The following is a 20352-nucleotide window of genomic DNA, read 5'->3' on the forward strand; positions in this document are numbered from 1 at the left end:
GAGGTGTGGCCCGGGGTTGGCAACATCATCGGGGCTTTCAGAGGAAAGTGACCTGACCCAAAGAGAGACGAGGCGGAGGAAAAAACCTCGGTTCACAAAATCCAACTCAAATCATTGCACAGACAGGGGCACTGAGGCTCAGAGAGAAGGACCGTCCCAAGGACGCCGGCGACGCTGGGTGGCTGCGGGGCTTGGGAACTGAGCCCGCGGCTCCTGGCGGCGCTCCCCGACGTACTCTCCGCCGCGCGGGAGCATTTTCCGCTCCACCAAGTCTTCTTAGAAACCAAGGCCCAGGCGCCGGTGAGGTTCCCGTGCCAGGATTCCGTCCGCCCCCTCGGACGCGAACCCTCGGCTCAAGCGGGAGCCAGGGAGACCCGCCGGCGGCGTCCAGAAGGGCGTGGAGGTTCCGGGACCCCAGCCCGCGGCCGCGCTCGCTCCTCCGCTGCGCTGCCCTCTGCTGGCGCCGGGCCCGACGGTCGCGTCTCCTGCCCGGTGCAGCCTCCCCCGGCAGCAGCCTCGAAGCGGACCTGGGCTTTGGGTCTGAAGGCTGGGGGTCGCCGACTCCCTTACTCTGGCCCCGATGCAGACTCCGGAACGTCAGAGACCACTGGCCGGAACCGGGCGCTCAGGGGCCGGGGTCCGTGGCCGCCAGGTGTGTGGCTGGCTCAGCAAAGGCCGGACGCCGCGGTGGAGGGAGCTCTTTGCCTAGGGGCATGAGGAGAGTGACTCCTTTTGGGGAGGCCAGGCCCCCTGCCCGTCTGCCCAAGTCCCCGCGCGGCAGAGAAGGCCTGGGGAGTCAGCTTCCTCCAGCTAACCCGTGAGCTCGACTCTTGCCCTGAGGGTCCAGAAAACCGGGCTCCGAAAACGGAATCTGAAATTGTAGGGAGTGGGGAGGTGTCCTCATGCCTCCCCGCCGTGTCTGGGGCTGGAGTTGGGGGCTTGAGGCTAACCCTGAGAGGCGGGACCGCCTGTAGGAAGCGGTGGCCTTCCGGCACCGGCTCCGGGCTCAGCAGCTCCCTGTCTCCCGAGAGAGACGAGAGAAACCGGCTGGCGCTCCGGGCGCCTTGGCTCCTTTGGGGAGAAAGTCCACTGGTGGAATGAGGGCGGGGGGTGGGGTGGGGGAGCAGAGTAGGGAGGAAGAGGGAGAAGAAGGAAGCCAGAAAAGAAAGAAAGAGAGGAGGCAAGAAGGAAGGAGTGCAAAGAGAGGAGGCAAGAAGGAAGGAGTGCGTGCGCGCAGCGGGCTTCCCCAGGTCGCGGCTGAGCGAAGCAGCCGGGTGGCTGGAGCCTCGAGCAGAGCGCACATCGCGGCCCGGCCCGGGGCTGCCTGCAGATTCGGAGGGCGTTCGCTCTGGGGCACGGCTGCTCCCACACGGGACGGTCCGGGATTTCCATCCTATTTCTTTCGATCCCCCCTATATCCGGCAGGAAAGCCTTTTCTGAGCGGCCCGCGGCTTGTGCGGATTTCCTCCGCCCTTCCCGACCCGGACCTAACCCCTCTGGAGCTAGGAGCCTGGCCGCCCACGAAGCCAGCTGGGGCCGGGCCCAACCCCGACGGCGGCCGCAGCCCCGCCCCGACAGCCTCTCCCACCGGCGACGAGTTTCACACTCGGCTGCGGGCAGCAAGCGGGGAGGTTGGAGCGGCCCGTTTGAAGCGAAGCGCGGTCTGCGCAGGAGATCAGCGCGGCCCACGCAGGGCCTGCAGGCTCCAGGGCGACTCCCGCAGTCTGGGGCTTGGAGCCCGGGAGAGCCCGGGGCGGGGCCGAGGAGGGGAGCGCGGGACCCGGCCGGGCCAGGGAGCGGAGGGGAAGTGATTGCTGGCCCGGCCGGTCGGGATGGTGGACGCAGATCCGGCCTAGGGCAGTGGTGAGCGCAGGGACTGAGGCCAGGCGTCCCTTCCCCCCAGTCCGGTCCCTGAAGTCCAAGCGAGCCCCCCTTCCCCCTCCTCCCCCCCCACGCCCTCTTCCGTCCCCTCCTCTCCTCGCCTTGGGCTGAGCCTCCCACCCTGCCCGGCGCTCCCCACCGGGAGAGGAGGAGGAAGAGGAGGGGGAGGAAGGGCCGGGGAGGGGCAGGAGGAGCGAAGAGGGACAGTTCGAAGCGGCCCGCGCGCCCCCGCCCCTTGAGCTCTCGCAGCAAAGGCTCCTCGAGCCCGGCCGGGTACGACTAGTCTGTCCTCCGACGTCAGGGGGTCATTAATAACCAATTAGGAGGGTCACTGCGGCTCCTATAAAGGCGCTGAGATTTTGCCAAGGGGAAGACCGTCCGGGCCGGGGTGTGCGACAGGCGAGCGCGCGTCCGAGAGCCCCTCGCCGCCGTTTCTCTGCAGCCACCCGCCTCCCACCCCCACCCCCGCACCACCCCACCGCACCGCCTCCGCCTCCACCCGTCTCTCCAGCCTCGGCGCGCCGCCTCTGCGTCTCCGCAGATTTCTCCGTCTCTCTCGTCCTCTCTGCCTCGCTCCCTCTCGTTCGCTTTCCTCCCAGCCACCCCCTCGCCTCCCGCTCCCTCCCGCATCCTCGTCCTCCCTCTGCTCCTCTTCCTTCTCCTCCATCACAGCCCTCTTCTCTCGCTCGTCCGTGCTCCTCTCGCCCGCCACATCCCCGCATCGGCCCAGCCGTCCGTTCCCGGCGCCGGCGAGCCCTGGGCCGCCCATGATGGGCTCCGTGCTCCCGGCTGAGGCCCTGGTGCTCAAGACCGGGCTAAAGGCGCCGGGGCTTGCGCTGGCCGAGGTCATCACCTCCGACATCCTGCACAGCTTCCTGTACGGCCGCTGGCGCAACGTGCTGGGCGAGCAGCTCTTCGAGGACAAGAGCCACCACGCCAGCCCCAAGACAGCCTTCACCGCCGAGGTCCTGGCGCAGTCCTTCTCCGGCGGTGAGTCGCGCCGTCGAGGCCGGTCGGGTCCTCTCTTGCTGGCGGACCCTGATTCCTCGCCGAGTGACGCGCGGGACGCGGCGGGGACACGGGGCATAGCGGCTGCTAGCGCCAACCCGGGCGTTCCAGAGGCTCCGTGTGCCTCAGTTTCCCGGAAGCCGAACCAGGGCGCGCACAACCAAGCCAGGGCGGGGCGACGGGCGGGGGTGCATCTCTGCGCCCGGCGCGGCTCGGCTGGGAGAAGGGATGGCGGCGTCCAGGCTGCCGGGCCCCGCCGCGCCCCGCGCTCCCTGCCCGCCCCTCACCCCTTTGAGCTGGCGGGTTCCAGGCATTTAAAGCCTTACTAGGCGTGTAATAGCAGTTGACTCAAAAAGAAGGGGTTTTAAATTCATTTAGTTAACTTGCGCTTGACCCGCGAAAGTTCTCACTTAAACCCAGAACTTTAGAAGGCAGCGGGGGCTGGGGAGGGGGCGGCGGGCGGGCGGGCCGGGAGAGAAAGCCGCGGAGAGAGCCGGGCAGAGAAAGAGAGAGCGAGGAAAGTTTCTTTTCTTTAAGATGTCTGAAGTTCTCATTCCTCATTCATCAACCCGCAAACAATATCTTTCCCCGGCCGCTGGCATCTCTGGCGTCGCCCTCTCGTCCCCGTTAGGATTTCTGTTCCTCTCTTAATTTACCGTGCAGACTAATTCCACTTCCATTCACGCTATGTCAACCATCTAATCCCCCCTTTTTGTAAGGGGAATTCCTCGGCCCCTTTTAAACAAGGCCCCTCCGCATTGAGCTACAATTTACTGCTACAGCATTCTTCCAGGGCTAATGAATTTAGAATTAGCAATTTCTTTCGAATGGAGCCGAATGAATGCGATCACTTTAACAGCGTGACAAATTGCCGGCCGCGCCGCAATGGACACCGTTTAACCCCCCGTTTCAGCCGGCCCGCTCGCCGGGTATTTTCCCAGGTAGCTTAGAGGGGAACCTGGTAAGACAAGGAGGCCGCCCCCGTGCGCCTCGCGGCTCCCACCCCGGCTGCCAGGCCAGGCAGGGGGACCGCCAAGGGTTGCGGGAGCTTATCCGCCCAGGGGATGCGACTTCAGGGCTCCTGAGTCCTGGCGCCGCCCTTCCCGGCACCCCAGATCCTGGCGGCAGCAAGGGACCCAGGCGCGCCCGGGGCCACACAAAGAGTGGGGAATACTGCCGGCCGCCGCCCGCGTTTCCTTTGAACCTCCGCTGACTCGCAGCCCGAGGTCTGTTCCCAGTGCTGTCAGCTCGCCCGGGGCGCCGGGCCTCCCCGCACCCTGAAAAGAGTCAAAGGCCCTTCCAGATGCTCCGTGTGCATCAGTTTCCCGGAGCCTCTGACAGTGCCCTGTGCTCCGACGCGCAGTGAGCGCGGGGTCACCGGCGGAAGGACCCAGATCGGGACTGGGCGAAAAAGTCTCGCCTTGGCTGTCACCTCCTCATCGGAGCTGGCCTCAGTTTACCCAGTCGTAAAACCTGCGGTCAACTCTGCAGTTCTTAAACTTTTCGCAGGTGGAGGGCAGGGGAGGTTGTGAATGCTTTAAGAATTCGTGGAGAGACTAAAAAAAAACCCTCCTAGAAATGAGCCCGAAAGCACCTCTTCTTTTCGAGGGCACAGAAGGTCCTCTGGTTGCAAACAGAGGAGATTCAGGTCGCTGAGCCTCCACGCCTCGCCCCGACTCCGCCGCGCACACACACACCCGGGCGCTTCTCCGGAGTCGCTCCGGGGCGGGCTTGGGGTGGGTGGGCCGGGCAGGACCGCTCCGGTCCCTGGCGGAGAAGAGCCGGGTGTCCCCTGCCTCAGGCTCTGACGCAGTCCCCCTGCCCGGGGCTGCAGAGGTGCAGAAGCTGTCCAGCCTGGTGCTGCCGGCGGAGGTGATCATCGCTCAGAGCTCTATCCCCGGCGAGGGCCTCGGCATCTTCTCCAAGACGTGGATCAAGGCGGGCACCGAGATGGGCCCTTTCACCGGCCGCGTCATCGCCCCGGAGCATGTGGACATCTGCAAGAACAACAACCTCATGTGGGAGGTACGCGCCTGGCTGGGGGAGAGGGCGGCAGGTGGGACCCTAGCGTCTGAGCGCCGCTTGCGCCCTCGCTGGGAGCTGCGGATGCTGGGCCCTGCGCTCGCTCAGGTGGGACCCTACACCACCTGATACCTGGAGGTTCCTCCCCAAACTGCGCCACAAAGGCAGTTGTTTGCAAAAATCTGATCCTCTTTCCTCTGGCCGGCCCTAGGGAGCAGACTGTTGTTGGCCCCACTTCAGAGTGGCAGTGAGACCCAGAGAGGCTCTGTCGCTTGCCCAGGGTCCCATGCAGAGCTGGAAAGTCATCCCTGAGAGCATCTCCCAGCCACCTGCATTCTCTGCCTCCCCTACCCCGGAGCAGCAAGGAAAGCCCCTCGAAGCCAGCCCTGACCTGGGGGGGAGGGCGGCAGGAAAGAGAATGAAGGGGGCCTGTGCTTCTCGAGAAGTGGTTCTGAACTCAGGCACAATAGTGACACTGGAAATGGTCAGCGACAAATGGCACTGAGTCAGCTTTCTGAGCCCAGGGCCTGCATTCCAGCAGATGATCTCAGCAGCCCCATCCGTGAGTTGTCATCCCCATTTTACAGAAGGAAACTGAAGCTCAGAGAAGCTTCCATCTCAGGCTTTCTGACCCTCCTCCTGCGAAACAGTGCCACATGCCAGATGCCAGGGAGGGCCATCCTTAGGACGAAGGCACTCCCAAAGCACTTCCTCCTCTGTGGCTCCCCCCTTGCAGAGGGCAGGCTGTTGCACCCTCTCCCTACTCTCCTCCCCCCACCACAGCTCCCCCCCACACCCCCCCACCTGGCAGACTCTGGAGGAGCCCAGTGTGACAAGACAAATCCTGCACCTGGTCACAGGAGAGGAGGAAGGGAACAGGGCGATGGCCCAGAGGCTACTCCTAACCTCACCTCCTCTCTCCCCTGGAGGCTCGGGCCAGAGGTTACCTTCCCCACTTGTGGCTGGGTTAGGAGGTTGGGGTCCCGTTTGATCTGAGTACCCTTGGCAGCTCCCACAAAGAGGATTAGGCCAGACCCTGGTGCCGCAGCAAGCCACCCTTCCCTCTGCAGCCTCCTGTGTCCCCTCTGAGGTTCTGGCCAGTGCTCTCTGCTGCTCCAGGGAGCACCTCCGTATCCCCGGAGAGCTAGCCGGATGCCACTTGGTAGGGTCAGTGATCCCTGGAGACGCTTTTCTTCTGGGGATGGGAGGACCTGGCAACAGGAGCTGTGGGGCCCTGGGACTGGCTCCCTGCTGGCTGCTTCTAGCCAGCTGGCCTCAGGCAAGTCTCTGTACTGCTCGAGCCTCCCCTTCCTCAGCTGGAAAACCGAGATGATAATAGCTGTGTCCACTTCCTGGGCTGTTGTGAGGATGGAGAGAGAATGCGTGTGGATGTGCCCGGCACGGGGCCTGGCCCTGGCCAAAGGCAGCACCGGTGACAGCACTGCCTCACCTGGTGTCCGATTCACCCGCGCCCAGGTCTTCAACGAGGACGGCACAGTACGCTACTTCATCGATGCCAGCCAGGAGGACCACCGCAGCTGGATGACGTACATCAAGTGTGCACGCAACGAGCAGGAGCAGAACCTGGAGGTCGTCCAGATTGGCACGAGCATCTTCTACAAGGCCATCGAGGTGAGCATGTGTGCCTTTGTGTAGGGGCTAGGTGGGGAGGAGCCCAGGAGCGGGGGGTGGGGAGGTACCGGGCAGCAGTGTCTGGGGACTGTAGTGGATGGAGGGGCGTTGACCCTGGCCCAGTTGGCCCTGCCCAGGCTATAGGGCTGAGGCCCATGCATCATGGTCTTCAGGAGCTTGACGTCCGTGGCAAGCTTTCTGCTGGACAGAACTTTCGACTTCATGCCATTGTGAATGTTCCAAACATGGCAGACAGGTCCGTGGATATCTACTGAGGGTGTTCTGGGGTTCAGAAGCCATGGAGACAGAGAGCAAGACACGGCAAGGCAGCCCAGGGAAAGCATCTGGGGTGGGGAAGAGAGGGTGTTGTGTCTACATCGTTTTAGCTGTGCGTCGTCCCTCTGCATGTGTGGGACTGATCACGTGTGGATCATGACTCCAGTCTCAGCTATCACATCCTGATCGCTCGCAGGGTCAGCCTTCTCCTAGATGCTGTGTGTGCATTATCGTATGTAATCCTCGAAGGAGGTTTCTGCGGTTATCTGCAGTTTAGAGACGAGGAGACCGGGCCTCACCTGGTGTCAGGCAGGCTCAGGAGCTCTTACCAGGCGTTGGGGGGACATCAACACTAACGCCTGTGCTGGGTGAAGCTTCTCAGGGGACAGAGAAAGGGAGAGACAGCAGAGAGATAAATATACTTCCCACCATCGGGGGCTGGGGGCAGCTAAGCCAGGCCCAGGGCATGGGGAGGTTCAGGAGGATGGGAGAAGGAGATGTTCCTCGTAGGGAAATGCTTGCGCAGAAGCAGACAAGCTCACAGTGTGTGGGAAGGGGCTGATGGCGCAAAGCAAGCCACGTGGTGGTAGCCGAGAGGGGCTACACTGTTGGGACCCTCCCTGGACAGTGTTCATTGGCAGGAAATTCGCTCAGTGTCTGGCCCAGAAGGGGGCAAGCTGCCCTGTCTCCCTGTGGCAGGTTGGTGGCGAGTGCTGTGTGGGGATAGTGAGGCTGTTCCCCCAGCATTTGTCTGGACCTCATGCTTCTGCTCCCCCATGGGGAGAGGCACAGGGCCCCTCGGGGTGGGGCTGGGCTTGGTTGAGTTTTAGGGGTGTTCTGGAGTCCCCCTAAGGGTCAGAGAATGACTTCCCTTTAGTCCATTTTCTCCCTGAACCCCAAGTTTTTCTAAAGCCCTGAGGGGCACTGGAACCTACCAGCCTCTGGAACTGGTGTCCTGTTGTCCCTCGATAACCAGGTTCCAGGGAATCTCCCAAGGATGACAGCAGAATGGGCTTTGCCTGGGCCCTGCTTTGGCCAGGGAGTGGGTCCTGGCTGAGGGGTGGACCTGGGGAAGACCAGGGAGTGGAGGGTAAGGAAAAGGCGAGCAGTTCCTGAACTGGGGTTCAAGTAGGGTGGGGCAGTATGAGGGTGGCCACAGGCCCAGGACAGAGGTGATTCCTCTGACCATCGGGCTGGGCTGCCACCCTGCGGGACAAGGGCTCCCACCAGACATCCTAGAATCAGCCTGCTGTCCGGCTGAACCCCACTTCTAGCAGAGAGCACCCACCCAGGTCCTCCTCTGCTCCGCCCTGGCAGCCTCACACACATCTTCACATTCGGACGCAGCTTTCCAGCCATCCTGAGCCAGATGAGATCGGGGTGCACATTCACACCACCCCTCCCACTCAGACACACGCGCCCGGACACAGGAGACAGAGCGGGAAGCTGGCGTGATTTTGGTAAAAGGACTCCTGGCCAGGGCAGGCCTGAGTCTCATCTTGCTGCGTGAGTCACACCAGCTGAAGGCTGAACAAAGTCCGGAAGCATTATTACAGAATTATTACAGAAATTCAGAGTCAGAGGGCAAGGTGGCTGAGCAGCATCTCCAGGGAGGGATCTGGGTTTATCAGATCAAAAAAACCAAGGTCATGTACATTTGATCAGGAACTCAGGTTGATAAAAAAGGATCAGGAGAAAAGGTATCATATCATATGTGACGTCGACTGCAAGACGCCACCGATTTGTCTATTAATGCTTTTATGGAGCTGTCAAGCCTAGGAAGAAGGGACTGTTTGAGTGAGGGACAAGGAAAAGCAACATATTACCTGTTTTACTTTTAATAAGTGAAATTGGGCATATTTTTTGTGCGGCAATTTTCTCAAACCACTTATCAGACAAGCTGTGTCTGAGTGTGTGTGACCTCCATGCAGCGGGGCCCCGGCCAGAGCCCGTGTGGCCCTTCCAGGCTCCATGAGAAGAAATCCCGGCACCCCCAGGCCGCTCCCCGGGTGCCTCTGGAATAGCCGGCTGTTTGCTCTGTGCGTGCTCGTGTTTGCAAGTTAGCCAAGGAGAGGGGCCTTTGCCGTGATCTGTTTTCTTAATCTTTCTGTCACTCAGAACTGCTGTTTGTATTTCATAAGAGTAACCCATTCCTTGCCAAAAAAAATGGGAGGGAACATCTTTATTCGATAAGCAGAATGTACTATTGCTGGTCTAAATTTCCCACAAATACAAAATAACAGCCCTCTAAATGGAAACAAGGGCAATGGGGTTTCAAGGCCAGCCAGTCAGTGGAGAACGCCCAGGCAGGTTTTGCATCTGGCGTGTTATCCCTGCCGCATCCTTCTTGCTCACTTCAACCACGGAAGAATTTCCTATAACCTCAGGTGCCTAAAATGATGCATCTAGAAAGTTCCCGGCCCATAGCAAGTGGTTGCTAAGTGCTGAATGAATTAGTCTTTCTGCAGGTGATGGGAGCTAGGTCAGAACACATGGACCCAGTTCCTCCAGGAAAATAAACCCAGCTGCTCCAGGAAGCAACATCTTGGACTCCAAAACTGAGCACAAGAAAAGGATTTAGGGATAAGTTATGAAATTTTTGGATTTGGGAACTGGGAAGAAAATTCTGTCTTTCCCCTCCTTATTTTTTTGGCAGATTACTGTGCCCTGAAGCGTGGGCTTTTTCTTTCTGTTACTTCCCTTCTCATTTCAGGCAGTTGAGCTGTTTTCTTTTTCTAGAGCCCCATAGCCCCATCGCCCCTTTTCTTGGCTCTATGAGGACAAGCACCATTTTCCTTTCGATCTTGCTGATCAGTGGGTGCAGTTAAGGTGCTCTGATTATTAATAATAAGCATCATTAATAAGGCCGACATCCAAGGAGCACTTACCATGTGCCAGCACTATGCTGAGAGTCTTAGCAGCTTACAAAAATGGAATTCTCTCCACCCTGTGAGGTGCTCTCCATCACTATCCCCATTTTAATGATGATGAAACTAAAGTTCAGGGAGATCTTAGCAGGTTGCTGAGCTGTGATTTGAACCCAGGCCTGTCTGACCCCAGAGCGGAGCCCTTGGCCACCATGCCGTAGGGCCTCCCTGGCCAATATCTATTTGCCGGAACTCTATTAATTGGTGTGTCGGGACATCTGTGGTACAATGGAAATTGATATTCGTCCAGATGACACTGACATCCTTCTAGACGAGAGCTTCTGCACTGCTGGGGAAATGGGAGGGCATCAGAGCCTCTCGGGAGCATGTTCAATAGTGTGACATGAATTTATATTAGGAAAACAAACCAAAAACGTTTTCAGTTTATAATAAAAATTCAGAAATGGGGCAGGACAAAATTTCTGGGCTGATAGGGAAGGTTAAGAAGCACCAATTGAGAGATTATGTAATTTTTGTCAATGGAAGACTCAGGCGCTGATGTTCCCCCAGGGTCTTGGGGATGGGGCTTTATGGTACGAGTCTCCTTTCTCTGGGAATTGCTTTGTTTATTGCGTATCCTGAGCCAGTCTCTGCTCCCCAGAAAAGTGAATGAACAGCTGATTCTGGTTCTCCGAGCCCCAGTGGAGAGCCCCGGCTGGGCCAGGCCAGTGTTGGCCGGAAAGAAACAGTGCTAGTGAGAGGACTGGGCGCCTGCAGGGGACTGCGGCCGTGCTTTGCTCTCAGGTTGTCAGCTGGTGGGACCCTGGGAACCTCTGGACAATAGTTCTCAGGGAAGAGGCTGCAGGTTCCAGGGGTCTCCTGGTCTTGATCTCTGGGGTTGTTGCATGAGGGGTTCCCTGGGACCAGGCAGAGACCAGAGGTCCCGGCCAGGGGATGCTGTGGCTTTCCAGTGCTCTGAGGGGCTCCGAGGGACCCCACTTCCCACCCTCTGTGCAGGGGAGTCTGCTTCCCCGGCGCTGCCTCAAAGCTGGTGGCTTCTTGCTGTCTGGGGATGTCTGTCATTATCAATTCCAGTAGGTTCTTCTTAATAGATTTCTTTTCTCTAAAAAATATTTTTTTGTTGTGTGAAAGTAAGATGTGCTGATTATTTTTTTAAAAATCAGATGCATCACGTAGAAAATGGAAGTGACTCTGCCCATCATGCTGCCTGCCGCCCACGATTAAATCAGCATCCGTGACTAGTCTCAAAGTGACACACTCTTCTGAGGCAGGACGCACGGAAAACCAGCCACGGTGCTGGGCGTCCAGGGTGGCAGAGAGAGTTACTTTCGTGATGTGTCCGTTCACATGTTTTTGTCCATTTTGGTCCATGTGTCTGTATCACTGTTTTAAGTTTTTAAATTAACTAGTAAAAGTAATTTTAGGACATTAAAAAAAGGTGTTAGCAAATAAGTGATTCATTCTTATATTGAAACAGTCAATACTGAAACTCTTATTTAAAAAATAATATTCCAAACTACTTGGAATAACAGTATTCAGAATTTGTGCAACCCAACATTCTTGTCTCCTCATTCATCATCCCCCTTATTATTGTTGTTGTATTTATTTTATATTTAGTAATAATTGCTTTTATCAATTAAAATTAAAAGGCCAGCGTTGACGTAGATATTTGCTTCCCAGACCATGAGTCTGGAGGTGGGGTTGTCGCTCCGGGCGACATCAGCGGGGGCTTGGTGAACCTCCCGTCCCACATCTGTGCTCTCCTCTGGGAGATGGAGCCAGAAGCGGTGGTGCTGGCATGGGGCTTGTGTCCTTGGGGCATGTGGGCCCAGCTTGTGCTCTCGTGGGTCACCCTGGGCTTTAACCATGCCGGTGACCCCGTGCCACACTGCAGGCTCTGTGGGGACAACTGCAGGGACTTGATGCACCAGAGATCGCTGCCAGCTTCTCTGAGAGGTTGACCAGCTCAGAGAACATAATAGCAAGCGCTCCTGTGTATGGACCTGAGAAGAGCTTTATGTGCGAGGGCTTGGTGAACCCCGACAAGCACCCAGCAAGGCTGGAGCAATGGCGCTGTCTGTGTTTTACGGTTGAGGAAACTGAGGCCCCGTGACAGAAGGCAACTTGCTCGAGGTCGCACACTCAGCAGGTGGGGAGTCCCAGTGGACCCCGACATGTGTCACTCCGGAGCCTGAGCTGGATCCCTCTTCAGGACTGAAGGAAGGGGCATATTCAGACAGTCTGAGGGGGCTGGCTGCTTTAGAAGAACCAGGATGCGTAAATGTCTGGTTTGTTCTGAGAATTGAAGTCAGGGGTTAGGATAATGTTGGAGGCGACTTTCAATCAGAGTCTTAGAGTTAGGGGGACGTCAGGAATCATGCTCCCCAGCCCCCTCATTTGAGGAGACAAGCTCAAAGAGGCACAGGGCTTGGGGGAGGTCACCTGGTGATGAAGGGCCCATCACACTGTCTCTGGGAGAGTGGCTTCCTTCACAAGGAATTTATCTTAGCTATTTTAATGCCATCATCCTCTTTTCTAAGGGGTTTACAAAACCTTTCTCTTCCCCATCCCTTTTCCAGCAGGGTCTCCAGCGCTGATCCGCTGGCCTCTGGGACAGCGGCCAGGACTGTAAATGACCAGAAAGGCCTGGAGAACTTGTGCTGTGGTGCCACATTCTAATCAGGCTGCTTTCTTTGAGGCATCACCTAATTTTCCTTGGGTCCACGGACTGCACTTGGCTTTTCCATACTGAAGCCCCGTCAGTCTGAGCTGGTGTGGCACCTCTGCCTGGCTTCTCGTCACTCACTGACCCTGAGGCTTGACGTGATGCCCCGTGGGCCGTGGGGTCTGTCGAGAAGGTGACCCCAGGCTGAGTCTTAGGAGGATGGCAGTCGCCTTGACCTCCTCGCGCTTTCCTTCTCCATCCTGCCTCTCTCTGCTTCCCTCGCCTTTCAGGGTTGAGCAGGGCTCGCTGTGATGGTCTGAGGGTCCTCCTGGCTCTGACCAGAGGAAGGATGGTGTGGTGGACAGGAGCCTTCTGAGTATGGCGGAGGTCTGCAGGCCAGAACCACGGAAAGGAGCAGGGCCTTCTCCGTCACCATGGAGGCCAAGGAAGGGGGTCCTATCCTGGTGTGATTTCAGACACCCCTAGGTGGCATCCTATGTGATTTTTGTGCTTCAACTACAAGAGAATCTACCAGGAAGACAATCTAGCTGTTGCCTGGGGGTGTCCAGCTGTCTCTGGGCAGATCAGAAAGTGACCCCCAGGGGTGGGTGTGAAAGCCAGCTCTTCTGGGTTCCAGGCCTAGAAAGAATGATGGGCTGTCCTCTCTGTCGTTTGCTCCAGCTGGCTGGAGCCTGAGGGTTCCCCTTGGGCTTTCATCAAAGCCTGGCGGGCCCCTTGGATGTCCCAGAATGTGGGGTTTATGGTCAGCGTCACCTCTGGAGCAGCCTTCCACAGCCTCCCTGGATCATCACGGCAAACCCCTCCCTTCACACAACCTTCACCATTCCCCTGGGGCAGGTCCTCCCCCGGGAACAGCAGAGCCCTGGCACCATTTGCGGGGATCTCTGTCATAGGCCCAGGACATAGTGAAATGGATTTTGTTTATGGTGTGCCCCAGTATTTCCTGAAGTGGAGGCATTCATCCATCGGATGCTGCTTCTTAGCATCTGCCATGTGCATGGAGTCACGCAGAGCCCTGCGATGGGGACATACAGGTGACATGGTGCTGCCTTGCAGGCGCCTTGGATGAGAGGTGTTTCCAGGACATTGTCAGGCAGGCGGTAGCCAAGTACCATAGGCTGCCCCGCAGCCCACGCTCCTGGGGAGCAGCTGGCTCAGCCCTGCAGGCCTGAGGACTGGCTCACTCTGGTTCCCCCGGGGGAGAAAGGAGAAGTTCCTAGCTTTCTGTCTTCTGTTACTTCCACTTGCTGCCAGGCTTCCGTTCTGTTGCTGTCAGCTTGGGAGCTCCCGCAGCACAGCTGGGACAGAGACGGCGAGAAGGCCTGGGCAGGGAGAGGGGAGCCGAGGGGCAGAGCATCCGGGGCCGTCCGTCTTCATGCAGCTTGCCGGGCACGGCTTGGTGGAAATGGACCTGAGCATGGTTTTCTCAGGGCTGAGACTGGATCCGCATCTCCACAGCAGGAGCCAGGACAGCCGCCTCCCGGGGCCGTGAGGGGATGGGCAGAGAGCCCTGACTCACCGTTGGGGCTGCTGCCTTCCTGACCTTCTTGCCTCCTTCCCTACAGATGATCCCTCCCGACCAGGAGCTGCTGGTGTGGTATGGGAACTCGCACAACACCTTCCTGGGGATCCCCGGTGTGCCTGGGCTAGAGGAGGAGCAGAAAAAGAACAAGCATGGTAGGTGGTCTCCATGAGGCCATGATGACAAGGGACCCATGGAACCCAGAGAGAGAGTGTGTGAGTGTGTGTGTGCGGGGGGACACAGGGAGGCTCCTGGCCTCTGGGCACCCTGGTTCAACCTCCAGCAGTATGGAGCACATGGGACTGGTTCAAGGTGGCCAATGCCCCTGGAACTGCCACCATGGCCTGGGCATGGGTGAAAGGCAGTTCTCCTGTTTTCTAGCCAGAATAGACAGGGGGCAGCTGGGGGTGGTGGGGACACCAGAGAGGTGGAGGCTGTGGCAGGACCAAGGGACCAGGCAGTGGGAGCCTGGACTGAGTTCCAGTTCTGCAGTGCAATCTTAGGAATGGCTCTGTACCTCAGTTTCCCCATCTGTAAAGGAAAGATGTTGGGCGAGATGATTTCTAGGATAATCTGTGCACTTCCCTGCCCTGCCCCTGTTTCCGGGCCTGGCACAGAGTAGGTGCTCAGTATAAACCTGTTGGAGGAAGGCGGGGCAGACTGCACCTGTGTGTGTTTGTGTGGGGCGCTGATCGTCCTGATAGAGGCCATTGGCTCGAGACCTATTTCATGCCAGGTATTGGGCTAAATCTTTCACAGGTAACCTCCCACTTGGGTCCTCATATAAGCCTTGTGAAATTTGATTTCCCTTATCTTTAGAGGACGAACCTGAGGCTCATGAACTACCGTTTACTGAGCCCTTGCTCCGCAGCTAATGTTTCCAAACAGCCATTTCTCTGATCCTGACGGCAGGCTTATGGCGGGGGGCGGGGGGGGGGGGGGGACGCTATTAGTGCCTCCGTTTCCGGGATGAGGAAAGTGAGGCGCCGTACATGTGGGCACTCAGTAAATATTCGTGGGATGAATGAATGAAGGCGGGTTTGGCGGGGGGAGGGACTATAACAGTTACTGCCATTTATGGAAGGCTGCTCCGAGGCAGGTAAAGCGTTCAGCACCTAGGACCTTCAATAGACGTCAGCTTTTTGTGATCATCCCCTGTAGTCGTGCATAGCCCTGTGAGGTCGCAGGACGCTCCCATTTTACAGATGAGAAAGTTGAGATTTGGTGAGGCGAAGTCACCAAGTCCCCGAGGTCTCACAGCTTGCCCTGGAGTCCAATTCCTACCTGACCCCAAGCAAAGGCCCTTGGTGCCCTCCCCATCCCCCTGCCAGCGCCCCCAGTCGGTGTGCCCAGACCCCACCCGTCGATCAATCGGTGGCCAGCTGGGCCCTGGGAGGGGCGCGCGCGCGTCGAGGGAGGCGCTGGAGCAGGGCCGCGGCGGGCGGGATCTAACGAGGCCGCTCTCTCCCCGTCTCCTCCCCCCCACGACCCCCCCCCCGCGGCCAGAGGACTTCCACCCGGCGGACTCGGCGGCGGGCACCGCGGGCCGCATGCGCTGCGTCATCTGCCACCGCGGCTTCAACTCGCGCAGCAACTTGCGCTCGCACATGCGCATCCACACGCTGGACAAGCCCTTCGTGTGCCGCTTCTGCAACCGCCGCTTCAGCCAGTCGTCCACGCTGCGCAACCACGTGCGCCTGCACACGGGCGAGCGCCCCTACAAGTGCCAGGTGTGCCAGAGCGCCTACTCGCAGCTGGCCGGCCTGCGCGCCCACCAGAAGAGCGCGCGCCACCGGCCGCCCAGCACCGCGCTGCAGCCGCACTCGCCCGCGCTGCCCGCGCCGCACGCGCACGCGCCCGCGCTCACCGCCGCCGCCGCCGCCGCGCACCACCTGCCCGCCATGGTGCTGTGAGCGCGCGCCCGCGCCCCCGCGTCCCCCCACCCCGCGCAGGGCCGCGGAGCCGGGCTGCTCTCACTTTTGACTCCCATCTACTGGCCAGACGCAGCCCGGCGGGCCCCGCCCTGTAGTGCGTCCCATGGGTGACCCCCAGGCATACACTCGTCGCCCCGTTTCGCAGATGAGGACACTGAAGGGCGACGTCCCTTTCCCAGGTCACCCAGCTGTTGCCGCCTCTCGGCTGCCTCCTCTTGGGGGGGAGGGGTCCCTATGCCCAGTCTCATTCGTGACTCTCCCTCCTCCTGCCAAGCCAGCCCTCCAGGCTGGCATCCCTCTCGTGGCTGGTAGGAGAGGGGACTGAAAGTCTTCGAGGGCCCCCAGCAGGGCAAGGGAGCCCCCACCGCTCCCCCAGAGAGCTGCGGGTTGGGAATGGAGAGGGAGAGCCACCCAGTGTGGCAGGGAGCATATGGGGTGCGCGTATCTGTCTCCTCCTCCTGCCTCTTGGGACTGGTGTCCTGCAGTGTTGGGAATCACGGACAGGATCATGAGAGTTGGGGGCCGACGGGTCTCAGGGGCCACCAGAAGAGGCCGAGAGACCCGCACTTCCTGGTCAGGCGGGCCCTTCTCTCCTTCAGGACACCTTCTCCCCACGCCCGGCCCCCTGGGGCTGAATGAGGCACGAATACTTCGCGGTGTGACAGGCAGGTCGAGAGTGAAGGCAAAACGGAAATCCGCTGCGGGACCCCAGGCAAGGCCCTGCTCCTCGTTGGGCCTCAGTTTCCCCTTTCCCCATCTGTAAAACGTGAGAGTTGGACCAATGGCCCCTCCCCTTCAGCCGTCACACCTTGCTCGGGAAGGGTAAGTGTTCCTGCCGCTCCTCGCCACGCTGCAGCAGGAGGAGGGCAAGACGGGCTTCTCTGCCCGGGGAGCACTTCCGAGCTGTCCGGGATCCGGAGGGTTCAGCCCTGCTCGCCCACGCTCTCCCTGGCCCCTTCTCGTTTCCCTAAACTCCGGCCCTGGGCGCCCTCTGGTGTCGCCTCTCCCACCTTGCAGCCATTTACCAGAATTCCCGTACGGCGTTTTGTAAAATAAACTATAATAATATTAATGAAAAGTATAAAATGTATAGAGTTTTCAAGAAACTGTGTTCTACTTCCAGAAAATGGTCACTTTAACTTTGTAAATATTTATCTAAAATGATATTTACAAAACTGTGATATATATTATTTGATTGTATATGTACAACTGTAAATACATTTGTACCTCTCTTGTATTCTAAAATAAAAATTACTTGGAACATTTATCACTTAGCATATGAAAGGGCCGACACTTCTCTCTGCATGAAAAGGAAATATGGAAAGTGCCTAGAAGCTGGCGAGGGGGGCGGGAAGACTTGTTCCACTTCCTGGTTTTGAAAGTCACCGCTGTGCAGTGCTTAAGAAAATTCTTTCTGTCACCACTGGGGTGTCAGCTCCCAAAGAGATGGCCACTGTGCAAAGCAACCAAATATCTCGGAAGGGCTGGGCCGATTCCTCCTGGTTTCCAGCCGACTCTCAAATATCAGTCTTCTACTTTGTTACTTCCCCAAAATCTTTACTTACTTTTCTTTTCTTCATTTTCATGGACAGCTTGAAGAAATTCAAGCAGCCAGTGGGGGTGGGCCAACATGGCCACCAAGGGCCCCCCCAATGCCTAGAATTTCCAAATGCTCTGGGCATCCGTTTCCAGATCCTCCTTGAGGAAGAACAAGGAACGGGGAGGCCATCATTGTAGGGCCAAGGGCTTCATGGTCCATAAAGGCCCAGGGTCCCCTGGCCAGGAGGAGGTGTGCGTGCTAGGGAGTGTGAGTTCACACCTGTGTTCCAGCTCATGCCAGCGGTGAGGGTGTCTCCGTTCCAACCCACTGGCATCCCTCAGGCACACCTCTCTATGCATCGTCACCCAGCTGTGCACACACGTGCACACTGCAGACACTGGAATTCACACTCGTACACACTTTGTACACACAGGCCATCCCCATCTGGAGCTTCAGGTGTGTACCCCCGAAGACCCCCCTACACTTTGGGGGCCTGGTCTAGCACCCTGGCGGACGGGGCACAGGCAGAGATGTAGAGTTGATGTGTTTACTTGCAGGCCCGTCCGGGGCTTCCCTCCTAGGGCCAGTGTGGGAAGTCAGCCTTGGTACTCCTCCTTCTCTGGTCACAAACTCTGCCTCTCCTTTGATACCTCACCACTAGGCTTCTGATGCCTCTGGTGGTCCCTGGCATTACCCTCCTCCCACTGCAGCCGCCACCCAGGCCTGTCGTTCCCATGACCAAAGCTATCTGTCCTGAATCCCCATCCCTCTGGATGCCGACGGGTAAAGTGGAATTATACTCCCTCCTGGCCCTCATGCCATGCCCCCAGAGAGTAATGCTGGCTTCTGGGAGAAGGGCCTGCAGAGAAGTCAGAGGGGCCCTTCATGAAAATCTAAAGTGCTCTCCACGGGTAATTCTGTTCTGTGGCGTCCTGGCCACAGATCACAGGGGCTACAACCGGGGCTCTGGAACCCACCTGGTGGCAGCTGGCTGTAATTGCAGACTAGAGTGCATCTCACGCCTGCAGCTGACCTGCTTCTGCAGAAGCGTGCTGGCGCTGGATACAAGGACGCGCAGATAGGCACGGTGGTCCAGAAGAATTTGCCCACTGGTGGGAGGCCTGGCTATGAAAGCCTAGCCTCTCACCTTGCTTGCATTTCCAGAAGAGGCCTCAGGCCCCTCTCCCGAGAGTGCACATCCCCAGCTCCCCACAAAGGCGTGAGGACAGAGCCACAGCCATTCCTGGGCTTAGGGATTTAAATGCTTGCATTCCAGGAATCCTCCCCACAAACCCATGAGGCTCATGCTCTTCTCCCTGTGGTCCTTTAATATCCATTTGAAGGATAAGAAAACTGAAGCAGAGAGAAAGTCACTTGCCCAGGTCACTCAGCTGGTGAGTGGCAGAGCAGGGTTTCACAGTGGCATCTGACTCTAGAAGCCATGCATTGGATCAGTAGGCCACACGTCCCAGTTGGCCTGCAGGTTCGGTCTGAAGGGCTTTCTGCACATCCCACAGGGATGCAGTGTAGCCCAGCCCTGTATATTGACCTCGTATCTTTCAACCTTGCAAAACTCGCTTATTCATTCTAGTAGCCTTTTTGCAGATTCCTTTGGACTTTCTATGTACATGATCATGTTATCTGGGAATAAAGACAGTTTCACTTTTTCCTTTCCAATAGAGGTGCCTTTCACTTATTGCCTCATTGCATGGTTCAGGACCTCCAGGACTAGAAGATTCTAGACAAAGGCCACCTGGTCTGGGGACCCTGTTCTGCCATTCATTCACTAACTGTATGACCTTGGGCAAGTCACTTACCATCTCTGTGCTTCAGGTTCTTCAAAAAGAAAATGGGGTGATACTTAGCACCTAAGGATGTTGTGAGGATTAATTGGGGTAATGTATGTAAATGAGTCAAGGACGTGGCTTGACTCCTGGCACAGTAAGTGCTCAATAAGTGGGATCTATGGTTAATACAAGGATGCTTTTGGTGGATGAGAGGGATGTAGCTGCTCCTACCACCTACCTCACAGCTGAATCTGAGGCAGCTGTTCCCCACCTCGCCCCGCCCCGTATCCTTTCTTATATCCATTATCCTTGGATCTCTTGAAACGGAGGAACAGATATCCTAAGCTTTCAGCTTCCTTCGTGCCTTGGAGCTGGCCTGCTGGGCTGTGCATCTGTGGGTGGTGGGGAAAGTTATGATGGTGGCTGGTTAGCACCCATGCTGACTGCTTCCTCACAACATGGCCGCCTTGGGAAGTTGCACCTCTTACGCTCCAGCTCAGGGCTCCAAAGGCAAGTGCTCCAAGAGAACCAGCTGGAGCTGCATGGTCTGTTCTGACCCAGCCTTGGGGTCACCTAGAGGCACTTCTGACATATGTTGTCTATAGAAACAGTCACGAACCGACCCAGATGCAAGGGGAGGAAGCACACACCCCACTTCTCGATTGAAGAAGTATAAAAAAAATTCGTGGACACGCTTAAAAACTGTCATACACATTAAGACAGTTTCTAATGTTTTTAGGAGAGGTAAGACACTAACGAGCGTCCTTGTGCAGAAATCTTTGCGCATATCTCTAATTAGAAATTTTCTGCAGTTATTTTTACCGTTTTAAGGGAACACAAGGTGAAGCCAGTGGGCAGATCACGATTGGGCCAGAGCTCCAGGCTAGAGAGTCCCTGCTCCCTCTATTTTCGCATTTTTCAAGGTTTCCTTGTTGGTCAAACGGAAATTAATAAAAGAAACCTTAACTAAATTGGAGTCTGGAAGGCCTGTAGGGGGCGCTCTCACGCCCTAGCATACATCATCAATTACACCAAGCAGGGAGAGACAGACTCTTGCATCTTGGACAGGAAATAAAATGCTTTACTACTGAAGGGAGATTTCTATCCGAACCGGCAACAGCCCAGCCAATCAGAAATGCCACAGCCCAGCCAATCAGAAACGCCACAGCCCAGCCA

At 57.6% G+C, this 20352-nt stretch overlaps 1 protein-coding gene across 1 annotated transcript; it reads left to right on the plus strand.

Annotated features, from left to right (window-relative positions):
• Positions 1-2358: 2358 nt before the first annotated feature.
• PRDM12 (PR/SET domain 12) lies at positions 2359-17114 on the plus strand. The gene is made up of 5 exons (XM_070595806.1): positions 2359-2871; positions 4724-4914; positions 6388-6543; positions 13959-14070; positions 15422-17114. Exons 1-5 carry the CDS (start codon positions 2649-2651, stop codon positions 15826-15828), a joined length of 1089 nt encoding a protein of 362 aa, XP_070451907.1. The 5' UTR covers positions 2359-2648; the 3' UTR covers positions 15829-17114.
• Positions 17115-20352: the final 3238 nt, after the last annotated feature.

This window comes from Equus przewalskii, chromosome 26 (assembly GCF_037783145.1).
Source record: "Equus przewalskii isolate Varuska chromosome 26, EquPr2, whole genome shotgun sequence".
In the NCBI taxonomy this organism is placed as follows: domain Eukaryota; kingdom Metazoa; phylum Chordata; class Mammalia; order Perissodactyla; family Equidae; genus Equus; species Equus przewalskii.